General features: G+C 38.7%; 1 protein-coding gene across 1 annotated transcript in view; it reads right to left on the reverse strand.

The window, feature by feature from the left end:
- abcb7 (ATP-binding cassette, sub-family B (MDR/TAP), member 7) overlaps positions 1-16,721 on the reverse strand; it is a 68,742-nt gene that overhangs the window by 5,442 nt on the left and 46,579 nt on the right. Inside the window, exons 12-15 of the mRNA XM_079839800.1 lie at positions 15,075-15,204; positions 11,978-12,149; positions 11,744-11,847; positions 8,590-8,697 (exon numbers count right to left, since the gene is read on the reverse strand). Coding sequence (XP_079695926.1) covers positions 8,590-8,697; positions 11,744-11,847; positions 11,978-12,149; positions 15,075-15,204 — 514 coding nt within the window. The remainder of the gene's footprint in view (positions 1-8,589; positions 8,698-11,743; positions 11,848-11,977; positions 12,150-15,074; positions 15,205-16,721) is intronic.

Consider the following 16,721-nt stretch of genomic DNA (forward strand, 5'->3'; position numbering starts at 1 on the left):
GGGCAGAAATCATGTTGATGGATGTGATTATTAACGTTACTGTAGTGAAGCAGAAGCAGGACCGAGTGTTGTGGAGCTGAGGAACCGCTGGAGCAATTGTTAATAAGATGAACACAACACACGCCTCACAAGCAGCGGGACTTTTATTATGACACAGTCGCCGGCACCACTTCCGCTTTTCCGGTCATGAGTATGAGGTAACGCAGCTCTGTTTATCATATTAGACACATCTGAGTGTGTTGATGATGTTCTGACGTTACTCTGTGTGTTCTCTCAACGGCTGCTATGACACTTGTTCACACTGCAGTGAGAGTAAAGCGTTTCTGCAGAATAAAACCGGAAAACGAGGGGACTGCAGATATGATGTCATCGACAGGCGACTCCCTCACACGTCCCGGTTCCCTGATTAAAATATTCTCAATATTTCATAATTTTCTCACAATTTACAAATAGTTGGAAACATTTGGGATATTTTAAGTACTCAACTGAACAAAATATAGAACACTGGCCTAGTGGTTTTTGGATATTTTACTTAAAAATGTTTACATAATGCAGCTTTAAAGCGACAGACAACAAGACAGCAGCAAGAAACTAGTGCTGCAACTAACGATCATTTTGATAATTAATCTGTCTAATATTTTTTGATTAATCAGAAGAAAAATCTAAAATGCATTATACATTAAAATATTAATAAAAATGAATTATTTTAAACAATGTTATTCCACATCCTGCCCAATGTTGTCCTCAAAACCATGTGTAATATAATTATAGTGAATGTATCTTTTTAGGGTATGCTGTACAACGAATGCAGTTGATCCGTGATCCATACGGACGCAGGTGATTTGCGGATTAATTATGAATTTTAACCATCATAGAGTGAAAATTTATCATTTGCAAGTGTTTGTTCTTGACAATTTACACATTTAAGCGATTTTAAACTATTCAAGTGGAAGAAGAGGCGAAAGAGAACTTGCAGAGACGGTATTTTAACATAATTTTGTGTGTTAACACTGTTATCTGTGTGCACTGCCACATACGCCCTAAGTGCAAAAAGAGAGGGAGAGAGAGAGAGATTCCTCGTTCACATCTCCTTGCACTTGAACGGACATATACACAAAATTATGTTAAAATACCCGTCTCTGCAAGTTCTCTCATAAACGCAGTCAGTTACGTGTTACCTGAACGCAAACAGTTGAGAAAGAAATCGGATGTGTATTATTATACTGGGCTTAAAGTGACAGCAGCTATAAGTTATTAATCTTACTGATTACATTTAAAGGGTAACTAAACCCTAAACCAACTTTTTTTAGTTAATGATCTGTAATACTGGGGCTTTATTAATGCTGTTCATTGATTCGAGTAAATGTTTTGACATTTGAGTATAAAGTGTTTTAATTCTATAAAATATGGTGTAAAACCGCCAAAGTGCTGCCCTCTTAAGGTTGAACGGTGGCTACTGCAGATGAATTTTCCCATTGTACGTTGTGGTACATCGTGACGTAGGATGGTACCTCCAACGGCTCTCTATCCGCGCCCCTGGCACGAGCTCACCACGCCCTCAGAAATGTTTCCCCCAATCACATGATAAGAACGGCTTCACTCCAGTATGAACTGTCATGTTACATGAAGTAGAAACATTATGAATGAAACTGACTTGACACTTGCTTTAACATTGTATTGAAGAAAATACGGTTAAATAATGAAGTTGTCAGTACACGTCAGGCTTTTCTTGCGATATTATTGTCGCCCGTCATGTGTACAGATAATTTTCATACATGAGACGCGCTTTCAAACCCTGACAAGTGGTTGCCGCGGACGCAGATAGATTAGGTCAGTTCTCTTGCGCGGCTGCTTCACTGGCATCGTCGGCATCGGGAGTTAACGCAGTTTGAGCAGCGGCTCGCATTGATAAGGCTCCGGGTTTATGTCTACAGACAATCCACCCTCCTCCACTTCAGGTGAAGGTAGGAGAATGACCGCTCTGTTGCAAAGCTGGCGTCACTCCAGTCATTCTCCATCTTTGCGACTCGCGAGTCTGACAGCTGTCAATCAATCCGTCACTGCGGGTCTCTGGTGCACGCCCTCCGCTCAGCCCCGCCCTCGGTTCGTCCCCTCTGTCTCCGCCGGGCTCTGCCCACTTTTCCAGCATTTTTTGAAAATTGCCAGTGGGTGGAGTTAAGCTCTGAGCAGGGGTTTAGTTACCCTTTAATGATTACATTTTTGTGAATACTACTGCTAGACCTTACTTTATTAGTAACTTTGTTATTTTGTATTTATCTATGCTTGTAATTTGTGTATTTGTTCTTATTTTGTTATGGACTGTTCACTTGCCTTTAATAATGTTTAAATATTAAAAACTAGAGTTTTGCTGTGGTATCGAAGCCCCAGATTTAAGTAATGAAGGAAAAGCAAAGTTACTTTTCCCCCAGAAAATGTACTTCATTTTTTTTTTTATCTGATTACATATAAACAGTTACTACCCAGTACTGCGTATAGGGTGACCAGTCGTCCCGAAAAATTCGGGACAGTCCCGAAATCTAAACTGTTGTCCCGAATCCCAAATCTGGCCCTAATTGTCTCGAAAATTATACTAAAGCAAAATCTTGAGTAGTTATTGTCTGATAAACATTAAAAACTGTCTGCAGAGGTTGAGTCGTCCTGCAACCAGCCCCCGCCGGCTGCTCATTGGCTGCAGCATCTTTTTTCTAAGTAAAAAAAAAAATACTGGCTAGGCGCGAATTTAGATATGCATTGATAAGCTAATTTTCATTAATTCCGTTGGCATGGCTGGTGTAGTGTGAACCCCAACACGCTGCTAAAAAGCTAAAAACGCCTCTGCAGGTATCGGGAGGAGTGGGTGGGGAAGAATCAGGGAAGTATCCATGGATTGCCACAGCCTTAAGCGATGAAAGTAAAGACAATACGACCTTTTTGTCCCCTTTTTGTTTTAAGCCTTGATGAAGAGAGCGCAAGTTGCTGCAGCCGCGAGGAGGACAGTGATGCACGCGTAAAGAAGTGACTGATTGTTCGTGGCACTGTGTACAAAAAAATACTTCACTACACAATTATTTCATTATTTTCGTTTAAGCTTATTAGCGGTAGGCTATACAGAAAGGTCTGATTTACGCACTGTTACTTACAACAGTCATTGGTTTTTTTTCTTTTCACAATGACATTTGAGTTCATGATCTTAATGTTGTTCTTTTGTGGCAGACTAAAGACTAATGACAGACTGTTGATCTTTGAATAAAAATATGTTTGGTTCAGGTTTGAAATTCATTATCTTTTATTATAGGCAGTCTAATATCACCAGCCAATCTCATCTGGTCACCCTAACTGTGTAGCACCAATTATTTCAAGTGGGAACCTTCTTTTCCCATGAATGCATTGATGTTGATTCGAAAAGACATAAGAGACAATGCAGTACATCATTGACAAACTCCACACCCATTTCAAGGGCACATTTGAAGGATAAAGTCTGTGTCATGAGCTCTTTTGCACAAACAGACTGAATGTACAAAGTCACGTGGGCATTGACAACAGCGAGAGAGCTTTCTTCTTCAGTGCAATGAAGGACACAGAAGAGACGTTCAAATGATGTGAATGCTTTCGTCCAGTTCATCTGAAACTAAACGGATCACACCAATTGTTTCCATGAAGATCAGCAATTCAAGAAGGACCACGAAAAACATTTGCACCTCAATGCAAAATATTACAGTATATGCAAAGGATGCTAATGTTTCTCAGGATCCCCGTCACATGACTCACATTAAAGGCCCACTGAAGTGCCTTGAAACATGCAGCATTATTCAATGTGTTGACGTGGTTTCCCCTGAAACGGCTCCAGCTGTTAGCAGCTCCTCCCCTTTTTTGAAACTGCCAATAGCGTTTCGTTAATACCACAGTTTGACTAGAGCCTTTCTGTTTGGTAAAGCCAGAGTTTCCTCCTAATCTCTAATTGTTTAACTACATAATCTCCTCCATATCGCTTTGAAATACAGCATTCTGTGCAGAATTTAAATGGGTCCGATATGTTTTGTTGTCTGCGCCAAATCGCGCTCTGCGCTCTCATCTCGTCAACGGCTCTGGTCTAGGCTATGTGTGTGCGCTGCTGTGGTGCGCGTGAAACCAGACTTCGTTCGCCTCAACTGAAAACATATTTACACTGTCTGAATCGTTTCCTATCGCATATATAGTGCGCCATGTGCCTTTCACCATGTAGAAAATAGTAAATGTGTGAACAGCTGACCGATTTCAGCTCAGCTTCAGCATCTATTTATAGTGTAGGGGCGGGGCTTCAGATTCTAGAGAGCATTTGATTGGACAGAAAATGTGATGAGAAGATGAAGTCTGCGATGATGTCATCAAAACTTACAATCATTTTAACGGAAGTGAGAGATTGTAAGTTTTGAATGCTTATATCTCCTAAATGCTAATTTTGGAACACACCAGCTTATTCATAACCTTGAGGCTAACATAGTCATACTAAAAGCTAAACAACTTCCATTTTGATTTCAGGGGGCCTTTAAGGCTTTAACACGAGCTGCTTTGACCTCCATGTGAAAAGAGGTAGGGCTGCACGATATATTACTGAAATATCGCAAATGTACATATCGCGATATGCATATTACAACGGATATCTGAATAAATTTCATAGGCTACTTCAAAACGTTGCGAAAAATCTAAGTTTTAGGTCGAATCATTTATAGCAGAGACAGAGGGCACGCAAATGTTACTTACGTGTGACTTTCTTGATGTTAAAACGAGTTAAAGCACAATAAAGACTTCTTAAAGGGTTTTTGTTTTCCTGGATGTGCTTGATACGTTTCCATGTTGATATAACTATATATTACCAAGTTGAGCAAAGAGTTGTTGGTATTTAAATAGATTCTTGTTTAGTTTACATGCCAAACTTTTGTTTCAATCGGACTGAATTCATTCTGACTAATAAATCTGAATGTAGTTTACATGGACTCTAAATAAAAGTGAGTAATCAGGGTTGATGTGCACATTTATTTGTCACAAGTAGACATGTGCCGGTAAACGGTAATACGATATATCGCGATAATGAACATGCACAATATTGTTATCGTGGGCACTTCAAAATATTGTGAATAATTATTTCTTACGAATTATTCAGATTTTTAGAATGCATTAAGAATACTTTACCCATCAACCATTTAAAATGAACAATACGTCAAAGAGGACAGCGCACTGATTTACACAAAACTCAACGTGCATGAGCCGAGCACATGGCGGAATGAGTGAAGGAGATGTGCTGTATGAAAATGCACATTCACTCTCTGACAGCAGATGGCGCTGACGGAACAGCAGAAACGCAGCCATTTCCCCGGTAATTCTCGGAAACAAAACCAAATACTTAATACTTAAAGACTTAAGGCTATTCATTTTCAAACTTAAACATTTTATATTTTAATCTTACATGCCCTAGATATTGTTTGAATATGTTCTGATTTTTGTTCAGTCAAACACTTTACAATAAGGGTCCATTATTTAACATTAGTTCATTCATTAACAAACTGACAATGAAAAATACTTCTAAAACGTGTATTAATCTTAGTTAGCCAGCATTTAATAACACATTATTAATATCAAAAGTTGTAACTGTATTATTTAATGGACCTGAGCTAACACTGACTAACAGTTGCTTTTTTAACTAACATTATCAAAGAATAATAACTGTAAAAATGTAGTTATTCGCTCTTTGCTGATGTTAATCCATTAACTAGTGAGGCCTTATTGTAAAGTGTTACCTATTGTTCTTTATAATTCTTTTGCACTTAATCTGTTTTAAATATTTGTTTACTTTTATACATTTTTGTGTATTGCTTTATTGTATTTAAATGTTTGGTTCTTTTGTAATAAGAAAGTTATTAAACCTGTTATAGTATGACAACACTTTTTTTGCAACAAATTTCAATATCGTGATAATACCGTATACCATGATAAAAGCTTCAGCAATTAATCGCAACATGAAAATTTGATACCGGCACATGCCTAGTCACAAGATTCAAATCAGAATAGATTTTTTGACTGTTTGTGCATAATAACCATTCTCCTACATTGGTTCTTTATTTGCTTTAAACAGCATACTTAATATTTATCCAATTCTGGTCATCGTTTGGGTACAATGAGCATATAAACCGTTTTGCCGTGCTGCTTGTATTTATCACGCAGTATAAATGCCCCATCCCGCTGTCGTCTGTGGATGAGAATCTGAAACAAGGACTGATGGGACGTTGTGCTAGGGCGGGAAAATCCAGCCTGATCTGCCGGCAATTTGATTTCGCCCTGCAGCTCAGTCTGGAAACCTGTACACTCATTTCTACTGCTTCTGTTACACTTTTGCAGGAACCAATCACAGACTGGCTCATCCACCTGGCGCCATTGGTGGGTTTAACACGATGACGGATAGAGAAGCGATGGGTCGTTGCCCGTTGATCACGCCTCTTGTGGTCTGATTGGTTGATGGACTATCCAATTGCTTGATGGACTATCCAATTGCATACAGAGTAATTTAATTTATGCTCGTTTATCACGCCTCTTGCGGTCTGATTGGTTGATGGACTATCCAATTGCATACAGAGTCATTTAATTTATGCTCGTTTATCACGCCTCTTGCGGTCTGATTGGTTGATGGACTATCCAATTGCATACAGAGTCATTTAATTTATGCTTGTTTATCATGCCTCTTGTGCAGTAGAAAATACAGAGCAGACTCCCCAGACCAATGTTCAATCTTAAATTGAGGTTGGTCTGATGATAGCCAGACAAATGTTGTCCTGCTCCACTTCACAGATGCTGAGTGAAAGGAGAATTGTACAATGAGGTGACACTCATTTCGATTATTCAACAGGAAGAACAGCTCGTTCCACGCGTCATTATGCTATTTCTTCGTCACTGCACATGCACAGTACTTTCAGTTTTGGTTTTCAATCCAATCAAGTGTTTATATGTTCCCTCGATCGGATTAGAAAATAAATAAAACCACCCCTTTCAATCCAATCTAAATTTAATTCGGATCGAGCTCAATCGGATCGATTAAGGTTTTTACAAGGCTTTTCAGTCAGATTGAGCCGCCAGTTCGATTACTAATGGATAATTTGGTTGCATGTAAACAAAGCCCTTGATGTTAAAGGTGCAGGGTGTAGTATTTATGAGGATCATAAATACTACACACTTGCTCTATACAAGGTGACGGCAGAAGTAACACCATTTGTTCACAAACCCCATCCCAATGTAAATGCATGTCCTTCTCTTTCTATAATAACCTGAAATAGTCAAACATACAAAGCAAGCCTGGGTTCTTGCAAACCGCCCTGAAACAAACACGCCCACAGGCTGATAGACACAATAAGCGAGTGGCACATGGCTGTTTCTTTGCAATGTTCATGACAACACAAGCAGCATGAATCCTTCAATGGAGATACGTGAGCTTTTGTTTCTCGCCTGCATCATCTCTCCACTAACACACTCTCCATCAACGCCATGCTGGACTCACCAGAAACAGGACAGACTGCTGATGCTGCATGTTAATACTACAACTAGCACACAAATAACACTCAATAGTCATGCAATCCCTAATAAATGCCAGTCCCGCTTTCATAAATCAATTTGTTTTGACTTTCGGCACAGGCCTCGTATTGACACGTCAGATGAACATTTCCTCTGGGTTCAACAAAGCAGCAACCTCCCCCATTTTCTCTTGAAGCCAATACGGAAGGGATTTAAACTGCAATTCATCGACTGGCCGCGTCGAGAGGCAGGCTCCAGAAGGGAGCAGAATCTCATTGAGCCCCATGTTAAAATGCCCAACTTTACAGCAGAAAAAAACATGTTTAGAGCCTGGTACAAATTGTGGTTTTGGTTTATATATCCAATTTTGCCCTTCATGACAACTGTGAGGGGGGTGCATTTTTTAATAACTCATTCGTTTACATTATATAAAGCCTTAAAGTTCTGCATAATTAAGGGCGTGGTCACTTTGAGTGACAGGTGGATTGCCGTTTGTCTGCTGTCTGTTAGTTATCCCGTCACCTCAGCTCCACCCACATCCTGCCTCTTTGCCCATTGTCAGTTATCCGAGAGTGACGTCCGACTTTACGCTTCAAAAACTCTCGAGAAACCTATGGGTGACGTCACAGTTTATTTTGTTCAACTAATCTCATATCACTTTGTCACATAAACATTTCCATCATACATTCAAACCACATAATAAAAAGGAGTGGACATTTATATTCATTTATAGCTATAATATTAACATACAGATTGTAAAGTACATAATAATGACTCGTAACTCGCTATTTAGGTGATGGTTATAAATTGACCAATAATCATTGGCTGCCCTTTAAAAGGTCAGCAGCCACTGGGGTCAAAGTTTAAAATTGACTGAACTTTTGAACTGGGGGGGTAACGCTGTAGCTTCAGAGTCGAATGCATTACAAAATGTTGATGTGATATAGTGATATAGTTATCGCATTTTGGATTTAACACTTTATTCTTGAATTACATGATTTCTGTACCCTTCACCACCTGTCACACACATTTAGAGGTTTCAGGCGAGCTTACCTGATTTAGTACAATAATCTCATCTGCATCCACGATGGTGGACAGCCGGTGTGCAATAAAGACAGATGTTCTGTCAGTCACCATCTTCTTCATGGAAGTCATAATATTCTGCAAAGAAGATGAGGCAAAAAAAAATAAATCATGGTGCGTTTGAAAAGTGTTGTTTCTCTTTTATCCTCACTCTGAATGAGTCTGCAAGGTTGAAAAAGCTTTAGTGATATTTTTGAGAGGTTTCATTAAGAAACCGTCTGCCTCATGACAGCAACATTTCTCTGCAATAACAAGCGCTGATATGATTGACAGGATTTATATGAAGACCTTCTGACAATAAGATACATTAAAACGGTAGAAAGCCAACAGAGCAAACACTTCCTTGGCTATAATAAGGCATAAAGCCTCATGAAAATGAAAAAGCTTAGTGTAAATATCAAATGAAAAGTGTTCTCAAAACATCAGGGGAAAACTAGCAGTACTGAGCAGATATTCTTTCATCAAAGATCTGTGATCTACACTGCTAAATAGTTCAAAAACTAGGCAGATAAACTAAATGGGTTTAGTCTTCCAGCGCACAAAAGGAGCAAGAACCTTCTCGATCTGGTAATATCCTGTCTGACTGGCTGGCTTTTAAGGGGTCATGTCACGACTCGAGGAAACAAATTTAACTTGGTGAGTGATTGACATATATGCAGCATTGGAAAGAACAAACCAAAGAGCAAAGTCGTCGTGAGCGAGTGAGTGTGTGAGTGAGAGTAAGAGATTGCGTGAGAGTGAGTGAATGTGTGAGTGAATGAAATGGTGGTTTTCATTGTACCATTGTATTCTAATAAATACACTTAGTATGACACCAACATTTTAAGACATATGTGACATGTGAATAAAAGCCTAAATTAAATCTGTTCATCATTTAAAGCGATAGAGTCTCTTCAGAAACTCGATTCATTTGGATTAGTTCTTCATTTGTGTTTCAAAGATAAACGAAAATCTTACGGGTTGGGAACGACATGAGGGTGAGTAACTAATGACAGAATATTCATTTTTGGGTGAACTTAACCTTTACGACCCAAAATATCCAAAATAGCTAACTCTTTCCCCGCAAACGTTTTTCAAAAAAGTTGCCAGCCACCGCCAGCGTTTTTGATCATTTTCACAAAATGTCATGGCCCCCAGAATATTTTTTTGCATGAACATGCAACATCTCAAAACAAATTCAAGCATTCTTTTTTATCAACACTTTAATGTTGGGTAAGATTCATTAAAAAAAAGCAACATTTTGAGCAAAAAGTTGAGAAAAATCACACATTTGTCAAAGACTACGTCTGGATCAGATTCAGAGCGATGATCTTACACAGATGGAGTAGATCGAGTCCATCAACACCCCCAAAGCTTCACAGTCCTGTAGCTCGTCCTGGGTGGGCATTTCATTCAGTAACACTAGGCAGTTTTGTATGGGGTTTAAATGTTGATGATTGCATTATTTTACATATGATTACATATGAGATCGCTGGTTTCGGCATCTTCTTCGCATGTGTTTTGATCAGGAGATTCCGTACTCTTTCAGGAGATGTGTCTAGGGATGGGACGATTACCGGTTTCACGATAAACCACGGTAAAATGTAGTGACGGTTAGTAACATCGTTTGAAATTTAAAGGAACTGTATGTAAGAAATGTATCTCAATTAATCATAAAATGGCCCTGATATGTCACTAGACATTAAGAAATCATGTTAATTTCAAATACTTAGATCACTGACAACAGTTGTCCGGCCAGGATATTGTCATTTTAAAAGTGAAGTTGCAGCCCTCAACTGATGTTGATGTTGACATGTTGTGTTTTGGCCTGAAGCGCCACCCTCCGCCTATCTACCAATCACGAAGTCAGTAGTGTTTCGGCATCCGGGTTGCCAGCTCTAGTTACCACAGCTGCAGCTAAACTTTTTGGATATAAAATGTCTAACTTTACGAAACCTAAAAGACCTCGTTATGAATCAGAAAAACGTTGTGACAATGTCCGAGATCAAACAAGGATTTGTATAAGAGATGCCTTTGAAAGATGGAGAAACGGCTGAAAACGGAGAAGTATTTGAAGACAGATGCCAACGTTGCTAATTTCCTCATGGACAGGTAACTGTAAGGTTCATCTGGCTAACAATGTTTTTGAAATGGACATTTCAAATATTCATGACAGTCGAAAAAAGTTATGCATGTTCGTGCAAAGTATAACGTTAGGTTAGCGCATATGGAGGAGGTGGGTCATTGAATTGTCATTATGCTGAGACGCTGAGGAAAACAACATTTGCACGCCCATTATGGTAATGTGAAAACGTATATGACACAGTAGCCTAACGCTACCTTGGTAAAAATGATCATTAAACGTGATTATCAAGATTTTGAAAACCTCGCAGTAAATCCTGTCCAGTCAGCCTCAGTCTAGTGCAGACGCAGCGCACAACGCTGTTTTTTTTTTTTATGAGAATAAAAGGCAGAAGGCAGTGACAGCGCCCGGAGGTTTTTCAGCCTTCTAAAAGGACCAAATCTGAGGTGTGGTCATATTTTGGCTTTTACAAAAGTCCTTGATTAAGTTTCCCTTAGGACTTTTGTAAAAGCCAAAATATGACCACACCTCAGATTTGGTCCATTTTCGAAGGCTAACGGGAAAGCTAGGTAACTAAATGTATTAAATTAATTCACAATATGCACACATTCATTACTAATCATATGCCCAATAGAGGCTGAAAAAAAGCTGAACTTTTTTATTTACTGAGAGCTACAAATGGACTTATTAATTTACAATATGCACACATTCATTACTATTAATCTTATGCCTAATCTGAAGAAAACGGCTTTGTTAATATTTCTTGTTTGTTATATAAATGACATTACATAGGCCTATTTCAAATCAAAATGGCGAAATTAGACAAAAGTTTATTAATTTGGCTGAATATTTTTGTCATTTGTTTAACATTTCTGACTTAAAGAAGCAGCTGTCGAATATGAAATGTTTAGTTTCGCTACATATCTCTCACTTGACGTTGAGTCCTGCTGCTAAAATTCGCACTCAGCCTCAGTAGCTTCTGTGTCAGCATAAAGCCCGCCTACTCCGATTTGATTGCTTTTCTCAAATATTTTGACATTGACGAGCGGTGACAGAACTTACCTCTTCAGTGATTGAGTCTAGTGAAGATGTGGCCTCGTCGTAAAGCAAAATGGGAGGGTTCTTAAGGATCGCCCGTGCAATGGCCACACGCTGCTTTTCTCCACCTGTCACAAGAAAAAACATGCACCAAATCACTCAAAAAAGAAGCCGTTCTATTCCTCTAAACTGAAGGTGTTCTTTAATGCTATTCACTTTCTTTTCTGAAATACTCATGAGACAGAATGAGGAGTGTACCTGAGAGCTTCAGGCCTCGTTCTCCGACCTGCGTCTCATACCCATGAGGCATTCTGAGAATGGCGTCATGGATTCCAGCGAGTCTGGCCACACGGTACACGTCCTCTGCTGTGGCGTTGATGTTACCATACAGCAGATTGTAAAATATGGTATTGTGGAAAAGCACAGCATCCTGAAATTACATTTACATTTGATTTCTCAGTAAATGCTTTTTAACCAACATGCCATAAATACAAGTTTGATGAGTTTATTTTTTCAAAGCCTCGAATTAAGTCTTAAGATTAAGATTCTGGTTCCCATGGTACGTTACTTTAAAAAAAATTGTAATAGAGATTTATTTTAATAAAGGGAATTTTTTTTTTTTTTAAGTAGGTGATAATTACATCTGATAGTTCTTAAGCTGCGTTCACACTGCCAGCAACTTTGCCGCTGCATGTCCCCCGCGGCTGGAGGTGATGTCAATAGTGGGCATTCTCGCTCCTGGTTGCGTAGTAATGTTTGTGTATGACATTCAAGGATATTAGACATCAAATCAAGTTTTAAAGCCGCTAAAAACAAACATTTTGGAGGGAAAAGAGTAAGGGGCCGTTTACATGACACCATTTTCAGCTAAAAACGAAAAACTTGTTATGCGTCTTGGAAGTTCATTTACACGACAACAGCGTTTTGGTGGCCTGAAAACGCAAGCTTTTGAAAACGATACTGTTACATACGTCTCCATGTAAACAACAAAAACATGTATTTGTGAAACTGGTGACATCATGGGCATGCGTAGACGTAGTATCCGTGACGTCACCCATAGGATTCTGAAGAGCAGTTTTGAAGCGTAAAGTAGGGACGAGCTGGCCACGCCCTTAATTATGCAGAACTTTAAGGCTTAATATAATGTAAACAAATTAGTTATAAAACAATTCACCCCCCTCACAGTCGTCATGAAGGGCAAAATTAGCCGTATAGACCAAAACCACAATTTGTACCAGGCTATAAACATGTGTTTAAGGTCTAATCCTTTAGGAGCAAAGATGGGCCGAGGATCGACAGTTTGCCAACAAATACTTGAGAAAATTATTGAAATGTTTAAAAACAATATCAATATGAAATATCCAAATCTCTTCCTATCTTTCTTTGAGGAACATTGTTTTTAAACATAGCCCTAAATTGCTCCTGTCCCAACTTTTTTTGAAATGTGTTGCAGGTCTGAATGACAGGAAAGGATGCATATTTACAAATGACATGAAGTTGACCAGACAAAACATGAAATATTTTGTGTTCATATTGTCTGCAATGAAATACAAGTCAAAGTAAATTTAGAAATCACTTCTTTTTTTTTTTTTTGCGTTTTCCATACTGTCCCAACTTTTTCTGATTTGGGGTTGTATTTTAGTCTTAGTCCTGTCTGTATAAAATGTAGTTTTTAGTTTGTATCATATTTATTCAACTTTGTCCTGTTTTTGTTTAGTCAAGTGTAGGGTCAAATATGGCCTGGGGCTGGTTGCATAAACTTCTTAGACTGGTCGTTAGTCATCTAATTTTTTTCTTATTTTTAAAAAATAAGCTACATAAAATGGTAGATTGGTCTAATTTGAATCCCAAAAGTAAGACCGATTAGCCCTAATTACTTGCTAGTTGGTAATAGACTAGTTCTAAAGACATTAATTGCTAGTTGCTAATAGACTAGTTCTTAAGACATAGTCTTAACTTATCAGCTATGTTTATGCAACTGGCCCCTGGTTTAACAGACGGGGCTTTTGCCTTGTTGATACTCGACGCGTCTGCACGAGCGCATGGGTGCGCGCAGCAAAAATGACGTCATCACGCAGTGGGCAGTAGTGCGCGAGACCCCATTTCGCGTGGAGGTGTGCAGTGCATTTTTTGTACATTTCCGCGCGGCTCCGCATCCGAAGATGAACGAGTTCTAGGCGAATCTAGCAGAGCATGACGTCTCATCACACCGGCACCTAGTTTGCACGTACAAATTAGTTGCTTATATTTACAAAATGAGCCTACAAAAGCATAAATAAGCCCTTTTATTGAAAATAAAGATCCATGTTTAATAAAAAAAAAATCACAAAACTAAATGAAAACGTTTAATGAAATTAGGAAATATTTAAGAGATTGTTAATTTAGTTGTATACATGTGTACATACACTTTATTCTCATGTCAGCGGAGGCAGGCGAAAGTATAAACAAGGCATTAGATTAAGCCGGGATTAGGCCTCAATTCAATTCAATTAGGAAGCAGCTTTTATAAGCATGCCTTAGAAAAAAAACATTACTGGTGTGCATCTTGTCAGTGCAAGTTGCTTTCAATTAAAACAGCTTAAACATGCATTTTAATCTGGGACTACATTTAAAGCAACACTATGTAACATTTGCTCACGGTTCCACCATGTGGTTGATAAGCGCTATTGTCTGTTACTAGTGTCGTAAACACTGTCGCTGTATAAGCTTCGCGTGGGCAGTGCAATACATGTGAGTTTATTAACCAAGCTCACGGAAGCGGCGAATGCAGAAACCTCGTTTGGAAACCATACCCACCGACCAGGTAAATTAGCCAGTGTTACACTATGTTCTACAAATATCACACAGTTTTATTGATTGTTACTCCAGAATTGAAAAATACAATGACAAAAAGAACAGTAGTATGTTAGCCTAGTTTTTTCCTCGCATAGTTTGTATGTAGCATTGTTTGTAAAGGGTGTAATTTGTATAATAGAATAAAATGTTGTCCGCGCAATCATGTAGCCATAATGTCCATAATAGCCTATACATCTGACATTGTCATAAGTTTATAAGGCTGTAAAGTAACAGAGCCTCTTTATTTGAATAACCGTTCAGACGTGAAGTAGACTGGGGAATTCGTATTTGGATCTTGGGGTTTCGAAACAGATATGGCGCTCCACTGACTTCACTCCTATTGGTTGTCGGTCCCAGAAGTCGCTCTTCATTTGCATAAATATCTCAACTTTGTCACATCGCTGGACACACCTACATCCTGTCGGCAGAAATCGGCAGCTCTACATTGAAATGAATGGGATCATTTGGCTTTGTCGATGGCGGTGTGAACGGGACAATAGAATCAGAACCAAACCCTCACCTGCGGTATGACACCCACAGATTTCCTCAAGCTCTCCAAGCTAACATCACGGATGTTCTGGCCTGCGACGTAGATGTTGCCCTGCTGTGGCTCGTAGAAACGAAAGAGCAATCTGACAATTGTGCTCTTCCTAGAGAAAATGAAAAACATTCTTAAAGCACCGTCTCAACTGTGACCAACAAAGACAGTTCACACAAACTGGGTACAAATTAGGATTTTTTTTTATTGTTCTATTGTTTCAACAAAGGGTCAGCGTACTTTATATTAGCTATGAGCATATAGTTTTAAATGTACATTACATTTTTAACAAATTTACGATATTATTAACTGTGAAAATGCATAATCAGTCTGTTTCAAACTTCTGTTCATCCCTGAACTTTGCAGAGAGTATATCAGAGCTTTAAATGTCGGTTGGCAGTTCCTGATAAACTTAATTTCCCACAAATTAAATAAATACATTAGTTAATTTTTTTTTTCTCAAAACTCTGGTAACAGGGTTAAAGGGTTAGTTGACCCAAAAATGAAAATTAGCCGATGATTTACTCATCCTCAAGTCACCCCAGGTGTATATGACATTCTTCTTTCAGACGAATACAATCTGAGTTATATTAAAAATGTCCTGGCTCTTCAAAAACACAACCATTCACTGCCATTATAAAGCTTTGAAGTCCATAAAAGTACATCTATCCATCATACAACTCCTCCACATAGCTCCGGGGGGTTAATAAAGGCCTTCTGAAGCGAAGAGGCGTGTTTGTGTAAGAAAAATATCCCTATTTCGAACTTTATAGACTAAAATAACTCGCTTCCGGCGGTCAGCGATACTTGCTCTAAAAGAGTGACCCCTGACGGGATGTACAGGGGCATCTCAAGCTTTGACGCCTCTCGTGGATCGGGCTGGGCAACAAACTCAAGCCCCTCTTCTCTTATATCGAAATCCTCCAGCATTTCTCTTTGAAAATTCTCGTTTTAGACTCCAATTCATGACCGGTGTTTAGTTTTGCTCTTTCCTCTGCGCTTCTGCGTTCATCAATACGCATGCATCAAGGGTCAAGGGTAACTCTTTCACCGTAAGTCGACTTACCTTACACAAACGCATCGCTTCGCTTCAGAAGGCCTTTATTAAACCCCCGGAGCCGTGTGGAGCAGTTATATGATGGATAGATGCACTTTCACATTTTCATAAAAAAATTACACAACAAGTCACTGCCATTATAAAGCTTGGAAGAGCCAGGACATTTTTTAATACAACTCTGATTCTATTCGTCTGAAAGAAGAATGTCATCTACACCTAGGATGAGTTGAGGGTGAGTACATCATGGGCCAATTTTCATTTTTTGGGTGAACTAACCATTTAAGCTTGATATCGATAATTATCAAGGTAAATGTCAAGTCTTTATTTCTTTCAAGTTTAAAGGCAGATGTTTGCTCCTGTAAGTGAAAGTTGTAGAAACCAGTCTGTTAATTGGTTTTAAACTACTCTTTATTTAAGTTTTTTAATTCTTTAAACTCTTTAATAATTTTTCCTTAACAAAATATATTTGTTAATAGAAAAGTTAATTTCTTAGTTTCTGCATGTGTTAACAGTGATTTTGTTTCAAATCATGATCAGGTTTGTGTCTCCTGACTTTGTGCATCTTCAGCACA

Source organism: Gobio gobio (genome assembly GCF_949357685.1).
Source record: "Gobio gobio genome assembly, chromosome: 16".
In the NCBI taxonomy this organism is placed as follows: Eukaryota; Metazoa; Chordata; class Actinopteri; order Cypriniformes; family Gobionidae; genus Gobio; species Gobio gobio.